Source organism: Euphorbia lathyris, chromosome 8 (assembly GCF_963576675.1).
Source record: "Euphorbia lathyris chromosome 8, ddEupLath1.1, whole genome shotgun sequence".
Taxonomy (NCBI): domain Eukaryota; kingdom Viridiplantae; phylum Streptophyta; class Magnoliopsida; order Malpighiales; family Euphorbiaceae; genus Euphorbia; species Euphorbia lathyris.
In genome coordinates, this window is record NC_088917.1 from 60,077,628 (window position 1) to 60,089,224 (window position 11,597).

At 37.4% G+C, this 11,597-nt stretch overlaps 1 protein-coding gene across 1 annotated transcript; it reads right to left on the bottom strand.

Moving 5' to 3' along the window:
• Positions 1 to 353: 353 nt before the first annotated feature.
• Positions 354 to 4,195, bottom strand: LOC136204127 (nuclear pore complex protein NUP43). The gene is made up of 5 exons (XM_065995328.1): positions 3,461 to 4,195; positions 2,084 to 2,153; positions 1,371 to 1,605; positions 1,147 to 1,220; positions 354 to 1,052 (listed from the first exon to the last, which is right to left on the bottom strand). Exons 1-5 carry the CDS (start codon positions 4,087 to 4,089, stop codon positions 999 to 1,001), a joined length of 1,062 nt encoding a protein of 353 aa, XP_065851400.1. The 5' UTR covers positions 4,090 to 4,195; the 3' UTR covers positions 354 to 998.
• Positions 4,196 to 11,597: the final 7,402 nt, after the last annotated feature.

The following is an 11,597-nucleotide window of genomic DNA, read 5'->3' on the forward strand; positions in this document are numbered from 1 at the left end:
AATGATTTTATGAGAGACACAACACATGATGTTATAAATCTAACCATATTTATAAGATTCAACCACATATTTTAACATAATATATTTGGTTTTCAGGAGAACATACATCCCATTTGATAGAATGGACTAAAGTAATGATGATAAGACACGTAGATAAAGCGTTTACTTGTTCGTTTCAGAAAATTGACAATCACACATTTAAAATCCACAATCAAAATAAGGATGGAATTGTCAATTTACAAGCAAAAACATGCACATATAGAAAATGGCAACTATCCGAGTTTCCATGTAGAAGCGTATATAGAGTTGCTTCTCATTTTCAATTAACTAATGCATATTAACGGATAAATGAGTATTATAAATGTACTTTGATACAATAAGTTGCAATAGGACTAAATTTTGTAAATAGGCCTCCTCATTGGGTTAGTTTTGTTTAAAAACAAAATCCACATAACCCATCCAACTTATTAAGTAATATTATAACCCAATCAGCTCATGTCTGAACATCCCTAACTCGACATAAGCAATTGAACATCCCTAACTCTTGTTATAAGCAAATAAATGTCAATTCGAATTGTCATGTTATAACATGATCTGATCTGTCTATTCCTTGTGATTACCAATTAAGATGGAAAATAGAATAGACGACCCTACATACAGGAATTTCTGTTAAAATAAACTTAATTTGCAATTACCAAATTGCATTTCATAGCGCTATTAAACACAACATCAAACCTCCTACAGACAAAAAGGGAATGGATATTTGATTCACACTTTAAGCAATTTTTACTTATCCTCTTCATTTACTCCCACAGCAGCCAGCAATTCTGTGTGTTAAAGCTGAAGCAACCGCAACTACAGAGTACTTGCTGTTCCATCAAGTGCCTCTGATGAACAGGTGACGTCTCATGCTCGTATTTAATGGGCTCAGCATACACGTCAGCAAAAGACGAAAAATGAAATATCTTAGTCTCTGTCACATGTGACATTCAGTCCAGTTATGGTCTTGTCAATATGGCTATGGACTCCCACTCCAAACCACATATCACATCCTGCATCCGCAGTATAGAACATTAGAAAAACAGAAACAACTATAATTCAAAGCTTCCACAAAATTCAAATTATTCAGGTAAACTTCCTATGTACCGAGGGGTTTTGACGATCAATGTCGAAGCTATTGATTGCACACGGTTCAGCCATTAGCTCAATAGGTTCTTCACCTAATACAGCAGATACACAAACTTCATCAGTCTTTTGCTTTTCCCATAACAATCATTTAATAGCTCTACAAGCAAAGCCTGCTAAATAGTCCAGATAAAAGTCGAACATAGTGCACGGAACCAACAGTAGTCATACTAGGACCAAGATACCTTGTTCGATCGCAGCAAGAATCCCGTCTTCTGAGCAAATCATTGCAGGTAAGATTCGGGAGGACGAGATATTACTACTTGAAGACTTACTGTAGGAATCATACTTGACCTCCCAAACATCACTTTCAGATAAAGAATGAGTTGCACTTTCATTTGTCCCAACCCCAGAAAGAATGATGGGTTGTTGTTGCCAGCGTAGATCCCAAGCAAATACTTTACCCGAGGAGCCTCCTGCCTGGAAAATATTAACAAATTTGAAAATTATCATAAAATAAAGCTTGACTAGAAGAACTCAAAGTAGAAAAGCAACTAGAATTCTCAAACAAGAAGGAGAAATATGACAGTGATATCTTAAACTGCAACTAAAATTCTCAAACATGTGGCAAATGTATGGGTTGATATCATAAAACATTTCCTATAGATGAAAAAACCCCTTGCTAATATCTTCACAGTGACTACAAATATCATGTGTAAGAGGTGATAGAAGACATCCACAGTAACTACGAATAAGAGGTGATGGATGTCTGACTACGAATATTATGTGTAAGCAGGAGAAAAACTTCGTTATATAGACAGCTACAAATATTATCACAGATTTCTGAAAAGTCAGAAAAAGAAAAACAAGAAAAGGAATTAAACAACATGCAACATCAATAATCCTTTTAAAAATATATAGATGAGATTTTTGTGCTACATGAGATTGAAGATATTACCAAACATGTGTGCTTTCTTGAAGGATGAATATCAATGGAGTGTATGATCCCAGAAGTAGTTCCCTGGTCCCTAAGGTAAAAATTTCCACAGGAAAATCAGTAAAGAACAAGTTTGCCATATTAGTGCGAGGAATCTATCAGAACTGGATTACTTAAATGATAAAGCATTAGAACATCAATATATTGTGCTCACATGAGGGCAGACGAAATGTGTGCTATTTATTTTCTCACTCATAAAATTAGATAGATGATTCACAACTATTCAATTTATAGGTCCAAAAATTCTAGTGTATCAAATCTACATTTAGATAAGTGCACATTTTGCCAAATATATGGAACCTGAAAAACTACACTACAAAACCTTACTGCAGATCATTTTCTATGCCACCACTGCTAGAGTAACTTCGAATCTTGTTAACTAGGTGCACTTTGTGGTTGTAAGTAAATTTTGTCTCTTGAACTTGCACTCCAAAAACAAATTTTCCAATAATGACATGTATATCACACAGCACAACATATCATTCGAGTAAATAATAAATACAAGCACAAGGAAAATTGGCCAGAAATGTTATTTTGAGCCATACTTTTTCTCGAATATAAGTTCAGGGGATAAAATTTACTTTTAGCCGCCCAATTCTGTCATTCTACTGCTATTGCATGCTCAAATGTAGGGATAAATGCAATAAGTAACTCAGTGTTGGATCTGGTAGCAGAAGTACTGAAACATAAACAAGTGAAAGCAAATGTTGCTAGACCTTTGAAAGAAACATTTCTACTGTGATGATGGTATTACAGTATAAAAATTTTGGTCTCAGACTCTGCAATAAACCAAGAAATGGAAACTAGCATAACTAACAAACAGATTCTTTATTTCACAATAATATTTCTCCTATCTGACAAGAAAAGCTAATAAAAAATAAAACTTCATTCATGAGAGGGAAAAAAACCCTACAATTTTGCTACCCTGTCTTTATCAAATGATACTAAAACACAGCCTACCAATCCTGTACTCTGTTATTTCCTTCTATTTACGGGTTGGAATCAAATTCTTACAAGAAATGAATTCAACTATAATTCCTTCACGATTTAGAATTCCTTCTAATGACCTTACGAGAATCACTAATTGCTCTTCTTCGATTTCTTTCCAAACAATGGATTTAATGGGAATACAATAATTCCTCCAAAATCCATCAAAACGAATGTTTCCAAAGAAGGGGCAACACTATTATTGAAGATTCCTTTACACACCACACTAGTATAGAAGATTCCTTTCAACACCATCGATTCAGTAAAGTGACACATTTGACAGGTTGCATAACTTTCGCAGGATTGATATCTTAAAAACAAATGCACTCAAATAAGATCAGACACACTTACCAGTTACCCTTGAACTGAGCAACAGCAGCATCAGGGCGTCTCAGGTCCCACCATTGAAGCCCAAACCCACAGCCACCGGTCACAAACTCAGACGGCGAAGCCCACTTCACAGCTGTATAAGAAACCAACCCATTCCCATCAAATATCCTCCTGTAGTTTCCCTTACCATAAGAACCTTCAAAAACCTTCACTAAATTCACTCTCCCATCTTCCCCAACAGTAACACAGTCACTCCCGCCTTCCATTAAATCCACTCCCCCAATGTACCCAACATGAAAGTCCGTATCTGCCACAGAGATTTGAGATTCCATAGCCAAGGACCCATGGCTTTTCTCGGACGTTCGGATGATGTGGAGAGAGCCGGAGAATGTGGATGCTGCTATCAAGGAGGAAACGGACTTAAGAGAAGAGATGCGGAAGAGTGGGTTCCAGGAAGTGAGAAAAGATAGGACTTTCGACTGGTTTAGAGAGTAAATTTCGAGGGAGGGAGTGCTGGTGTCGGTGTCGAAGAAAGCTACGAGAACGCATTTCTGGAATGGAGAGAGAGAAGGAAGCCATCGAATAGAATCAATGTACTTGAATTGAGGGAGTCTGTGGATTTGGGGTTGTGGAAGACCAATTATTTCCATTGTTAGGGTTTTGGAGAGGATTTCTGTTTTAAATTCAGCGACGAAGTTGGGGTTTAACTGTCCCCTTGTTGGACTTTTGCTTCCCCGCTAGCTTTTTTTTTTTTTTTTCTTTTGAAAGAACTTCCCCGCTAGCTTAACTATTAAAAAGATGATAAATAATTTATTATAAGGTCATTAACATAGCATTTAATTTAGCAGGTCGGATCCGAATGAGTACGAGAGGACCGGGTTTTGCTTCAAGAGGAATACCACTGGCGGCAAAGATCGAAGCTCATTTGGCTTCAAGATGGAGATATAAACACCAAATTTTACCATGCCTTTGCCAACGGCAGACGCAAGCAGACAGTCCCGCTCAATTGGACCCTAATGATCAAGTAAAATTTGGACCTTCACTTTTAGATCTAACCTAATACGAATCCTACGGTGATCATATTGCTTAATTAAAATATTAATTAACAAATTTTTGTTACACGCCCTTTCTTTTCACTCATCCTTCCTTTGAACACCAGATAATTAAATTTCATGCCTTTCTCTTCACTCCTCCTTCCTTTGAACACCAGATAATTAAACTGGTTAATTAATATGAGAAATTGGTGTTTCATAATATAGGAAAAAATGCACAATGTACTACGTTCCATCCTTATGGCCCTAAAGAAGATAAAGATCTAAAAATTTTGTTCAACTTTTCCGATTCTGTAATTGCCAAACACATATTTTTCTTCTTTTGGTCAATTACATTAAGCTGAGTTCAACATTAATTACACCAGTATTGAATTTGAAGAGCTCAGTTTTTTTTCTTCTTCTTTTGGTTAGAAGCCAACCATGTTATTTTTTCCTTATTCCTCCATAACTAGTTGATTATCAGACCATGTTTTTTCTGGGTGATGTTCTCGGCTTCTTGTGCGAGGTTTGATTTGATTTAATTTCTCTGCTCTTTTAATTCCAATCTCTCTTCCTTGAATTTCTATCAACACTTTAATTAAAGGTTCTCTTCTCCCTTGATTTCCTGCTCTTTGTTTCAATTCAATTTCATAACCTTAGAATTAGATCACGATGCTAAGCAGACTCTTTATCTCTGCGTTTTCATCTCACTCTCATCTTCATCAGGTAATGCCTTTTTCTCTTCTTCATGCTCCTTATTCTACCTATCCAACAAAGATAATTGGATTCATCCCCAAATTCTTTTAATCAATTTTCTGTTTTTCCAATTAACCGAATAAATGCCTGAATTTTTCTCAGGTGAAATCCAAGAAGAAGATTGTTTGAGCAAACTCGTGTTGAAGAATCAAGTTTGAGAATTTCTCTCTCTGAAGTGGTTGCTTGTTTGTAGGACTTAATTAAGATTAATAATAGATAAAAAAAAATAGAAAGAAATATGTTACTAATATTTTAATTAGTAATTTGATGACCGTTGGATTATTATTGGTTAAATCTAAGGGTGAAGGTCCATGGTCATTAGGGTCCAATTGAGCGGGACTGCGCAAGCAGAACCACATTGGGAGAATTTGGAATTCAGATGGGATTTGGATGTGTAAGAGCAACTCAAGTGGTCGGAGGGTTGCACACCCTCCAACCACTACACCTCACCAATTTCTAATAACTCTACCCATAAAACAACTTCAACAAAAAAATCATCTCCAGTGGTTAGTCACAATCACGGGTCCCACACATCATATAATATTTAATTTTCTTTACTTTTAATCAATTAACCTATTTTATAATAATAATAAAAATCATTAATGAATTATAAGTATTTGGGGTCGGGCTTTGCGAATTTGGATTCGCTGCGTTTTGAGAATTTGAAACGTAAGAGTAATATTGACTGTATTCATCATTGAAATCCATTGTACAAAAATATATTAAGAGTAGAAGATAGTTTTTAGATTGAATGTGATTTTTATAAGTTAAATGAGATGTTTTATAGTATAAAAAAATATTGCCAAATGGTTACCGTTAATATCAAATTGTATAAAAAAAATGAACTCAAAATATTACCGTTGTGTTTATATATATCTGAGACCATAAAAAAAATATAGTATAATTGAATTGGTTCATCAACCAAATTTCAATTAAAATATTGACAACATGTGCTACTGACCCCATTGTCGGCCACTATCTTTTATTTTTCAAAGTTTCACGCGTCATTTTACATAATTGGTAGTCACACTCTCACTTTTTCTTCACAGCACAGAAAGTGTACTACAATTCCTAACCTTGTGAATTAATATATGATCAACCATTTTTTTTCCAAGCAAGTCACTCAATTGAACGACCTGCTTGGATTTGGAGAGTCTCCAACTTTCCCCTCTACTGGTTGGAGACTCCCTGAAAATTACAAAGTGGTCCAAAACAGTACCACTAGACATGCTCTAACACGGCTGATATTGGGAAAACAACAAAGGCTTACTTTGAAGAGATCTTTTCGGCTAGTAACAATGACTGGAGGGGTGCAGTGGATCTGGTACAGAGACAGGTTTCAGACCGAGATAATGAACTCCTATTACAATCGTTCACAAATGAAGAGTTCAAAAAGTCCCTCTTCGATATGCACTTGGATAAGACTCCGTGACCTGACGGTTTCAATCCTAGCTTCTATCAATACTTCTGGGACCTGATTGGGAATGATATTTTTTTGCTGGAACTTTACGGCTCGAACAAGATATGCTCCCAGCTGGCTTAAATAATACAATCATTACATTAGTGCCCAAATGTGAAAATCCATCTGATATGTCTGAAGTGCGTCCTAGTTCGATGAAACATACAAGTTGTTCCATATAGATTCCTTACACCCAATTCTCCATTGAAAAATGCAGTCTTTACATGCATTTGATGTAGCTCTAGGTTTAAACTTGCTAATATAGCCAGGGTGAGTCTTATTGATGTAAACCTTACAATAGGTAAAAATTTGTCTCCTTGAAGTCTATTCCTTCCTATTAAGTATAGCCTTTAATGACTAGACATGCTTTATATCTTTTGATACTTCCATCAGCTTTTCGCTTAACTTTGATAATCCATTTGTTCCCAATGTTTTTGGGGTTATATACCCACTAAATCCTAGGAAAGAAAATACATGAAGACCTTTATGAACAAACTACTTTAAGATAACTTAAATAGCAAAAAGGACAAATTACAACCTAATGGTAAACTAGTAATAATTGGGTCATATAAGTTGTAATTAAACAGTGCAACAATTGTGATAAGAGGCAGTTTGAGCAAAATGGAAAATTCTGTTTTACGCCAGCCATACGACGTGTCACTAACCTCACACATCGTGTAAATTAAACTTAGAGAAGCATAGATTATGCTTCTTCTTCACACGGAGTGTCGCTCTGTTCTTCTTCCATACGACTTGTTCAGACCTCCAAAGCACTCCAAATGGGCTTGATACCCTCAATAAATGTTTTCTTTGAAACCAATGCGAAATTAGTTGTTGATGGTTTTAACTATTCATCTATGAATTTGATGTTGTTATTCAAGAGCCTAAGAACTTGCTTCATGATAGAAATGATGTTTCACTCTCTTTTATTCTTTGTATGGCGAATAAAATTGTTCACTTGGTTGCTAGACGATCTTTTTCCGATAATATTAAATTTTTCTCTTATATTATTTCTTGTTGGATAGGTTCAAATTTATTCTTTAATTAATGATTGTTTTTTTCTTTCACAAAAAGTTAGTATACTATTTAATTTAAATTGAATAATATAGGCATTACATCCATTTGGATCCCTAAACTAAAACTTCAAAATCAATTAGAACCCCAAATTATTAAAATCATCAATTAGATCCTTAAACTAAGTAAAAATCATCAATTGAGTTTCTACCCTATCCTAAAATCGGAAACTGTGACTATTTGATATAGACTGTAATATTCTTTGTATTGGTCAAAATGCGTTTGGAAAAGAAGGTTTAAAACTGTTCAACATTATCCATGAGTCCTCAATTGAAGATTTTTGTTTAGAATGGAGACTCGATTGATGATTTTTAGTAAGTTCAGAAACATGATTGATGATTTTTTATTGTTTAGAGTCTTAATTAATTTTGAAGCTTTAGTTTGGGATTTAAATGGTGTTATGCCAATAATATAATTATTAATTTAATTTAAACGAATAAGGATATCCAAATAATAAGTCAGGCCAAATGTTTTTTTTTTAATGAAGTAATCAATTAATCAAAGAATCGAATCGGAACAAATAATGTCATGCAGCCAAGGCGGTGCAGTAAAAGCAATAAACTCGCTAACATTGGAAAGGGCATGACGTGCAACGACATGAGCACCCCTATTCGCTAGACGCGGAACATAAGACACTTTGAAATTGTGCCTGGAATCAAGAATAACTTTACAATCCTGTATAATAGAACCATAATTCGAGAGATCGGAGCAAGAGGCATTAACACTACTAACAACTGAAAGGGAATCAGACTCAAAAAAGACATTTATGCAATTTAGATCTACGGCCCAAAAAATAGCTTCGCGAAGTGCCAAGGCTTCTAGCGTACGAACATCCATAATCAAGGGGATACAAGTACTACGACACGCTATAAACGTACCGTCAGATGACCGGAGTAACGCTCCCAAGCCGCCTTGATCCGAAATTGAAAAGACTGTTGCGTCGTTATTGCATTTGATGGCTCCTGACGGCGGCCTGAGCCATTTATCCCTGGGACAAGCACCTCTGGGCGGAGCAGTAGTAGTGGTTGACGGCCTTGCACCCGTAGCAGGTTGGTGAGCATAGGCAGCCGCCCCTCCTGCATAGAGATCCCGCGTCGCAACAATGTTGACAGCACGATTGTGCGGCTGTCTGCTGCTACTCGGAATGGATGCTCCTGCGCCGGCCGCACCACAGCCTAAAGGTCTCGTCAACATCGCGCGGTGTGTGACGGGTTCTTTTTCAACAGCTCCCTGTGTGACAGCAGCCGTCCCCCCAGTATACAGATCAACAGGGTCTGCGCCATCCGCACCTTGTGGCCTGTTTGACGATAAAGCAACCGCGGGGTTCTGCACTTCCTTAGCTTTCGATGACCGCCATTCCACCAAGTACCGATTTGCAAAGGAAGTTGCCTGGTTTGGTAGTTGAAGCTTGCCTTCCCAGACAACTTGGTTCCTTTGGTTCCATATTGTCCACAAGGCTATCGCCACCTTACAAGCAGTCTCTTGTTCCGAATTGGAAAGAACCTGCAAAACAGAATCAGTTAAGTGTTGAAACACCTTTCCACATGACTTTGATTTGACAAAATTATTTAAGTTAATCCCATGATTAAGACAATTAAATTTAAGTGCTTTGATTTAATTGTACTAATGTGTTTGTTCAATGTTGAGTATAATTATAAATGAGAACAGAAATAAAAAGTAAGACAGGACGAAGTCAGCATGAGCTACAGAAGCTGAGTAGAACACGACTCAGCATAATAGAAGAAAAGTCTTCTTCAGAACAAACGCTTGAAGATGAAGCTGACCGAAAAAGCTGAGTGAAACGTGACTCAGCCTCGCCAAAGATAAAGATCGGAGGCAACGTCTAGTAAGTCAATCTGAGTGTTCATCAAGTCAGCGCCAATGATCCGTTAACTAAAGGACAAGATTCGACAAAGTTCTGCGCCAATACAGAAGCTTTGGAATTAAGCAAGGAGACAGTTTCGAGACGCATGGGTCAACTGGCATTTGGCTAAAAGACGAAACTGGCGCTAGAAGACGAACCTGGCGGAAGAAGACAAGCTTGTCGCCTGCTAAATTCAGACGACAGGATTGGCCTGCAAAACTGTATGTTGACCAGTGAATGACGCAAGAAGGCCGTTTGAATTTAACGGATACATCCGAATTCAAATGATTGAAGCATCAGATTTCACTATAAAAGGACAAGTTCATCACTTGGATCCTTTACCGAAGTACAAAAATAAAATCATACATACAAGCACATACAAACAAGAAAAAGCAAATTCTTACACTCAAATCCTATCTCTATGTAAAAGTCTAGATTGAATTTGTATTCATCTAAAGTGTTCTTCATCTAGAAAGAACAAATTTGTATCAATTGTAAAGATTGAGAGAGTGGTGCTGAGTACTCGGTTTTAGTACTCAGCGGTAGAGAAAATCTGAGTGTTTGGTTATAGCGCTCAGTAGGCTTGAGTAGACGAATAGAGGATGGTACTCTTGCATACTCAATTGCTTTGTAAATGGGTTGTGCTCTACCTTTAAAGAGCTCAGTGGATTGAAAAAGCCCGGAAGGATTCTGGGGACTGGACGTAGGCGGTGAAGCCGAACCAGGATAAGTCTGCTGAGTAATTTCTAACTCTTTCTCTCAATATATATATGTATGTGTTGCTTGCTTAAATTACTCAGGATATAAATTGTATAAGCTGACACTGAGTAATCAGAGTGCTGAGTTGGAAGCTGACCTTAAGCGTTAATTCCCAACTCACAAGTAAAACGGTTCTAGTCAGCCTCTGACTAAAGCTGTCTTACATCTCGCTCGGCCTTGCTGACCAAAACTTAGTAAAGTAATTTAAAGAATTAAATTAAGTCAGCATAATTAAGCGAAAAAGTTACATTAGTTCCTAACCCCCCCCCTTGGAACTAATTACATGGGACCAACATTAAGTACTCTTCTTGGAGAATATCAGTGTTGATACCCTCTAGAAGCCATCATTCCTAGGCATAGATACACCTTACAAATAGGTGATAATCATACTCCACATCCACATGACAGAACCGACAATGAGTTGCTATCGGGAGACCCCGTGAGGCTAATCTGTGTCTAGTAGCAATACAGCCCGCAGCCAATTTCCAGATGAACATCTTCACTTTTGGGGGAATCTCCAACTTCCACAATCTGCCCCATCCTGCATGTCCCAATTCACTACTCTCTTCAGCACACGGGGCCATGTAGCCAGATTTACAAGAGTAAACTCCATTCTTGGTATGGTGCCACATCCAAACATCCTTCGCATCCCTATATGGGATAGCCATTTTACAGATTGCCGACGAATCCGCTGCACAGAATAATGTCTCAATTTTGCCTCGGTCCCAGACTTTCCTCCCCTGAATAAACAGATCCCCAATTCACTACTCTCTTCAGCACACGGGGCCATGTAGCCAGATTTACAAGAGTAAACTCCATTCTTGGTATGGTGCCACATCCAAACATCCTTCGCATCCCTATATGGGATAGCCATTTTACAGATTGCCGACGAATCCGCTGCACAGAATAATGTCTCAATTTTGCCTCGGTCCCAGACTTTCCTCCCCTGAATAAACAGATCTGCAACCTTGATTCCACTCTCTATTACAGGTTGATCCTGTACCACAAAAGGTGCCTTTGTGCACAGCCAAGGGTCTTTCCAAGCCACAATGGATTTGCCATCTCCAATCCTCCATCTCACACCCAATTGAAGGACCTTAATGGCTCTCTAGACACTCCCCCAAACAAAACTAGGATTATTGCCCAATTTGGAAGAAAGGAAGGGAACTTTAGGAAAATATCTAGCTTTTAAGAGCCTCCCAACCAAAGTATCTG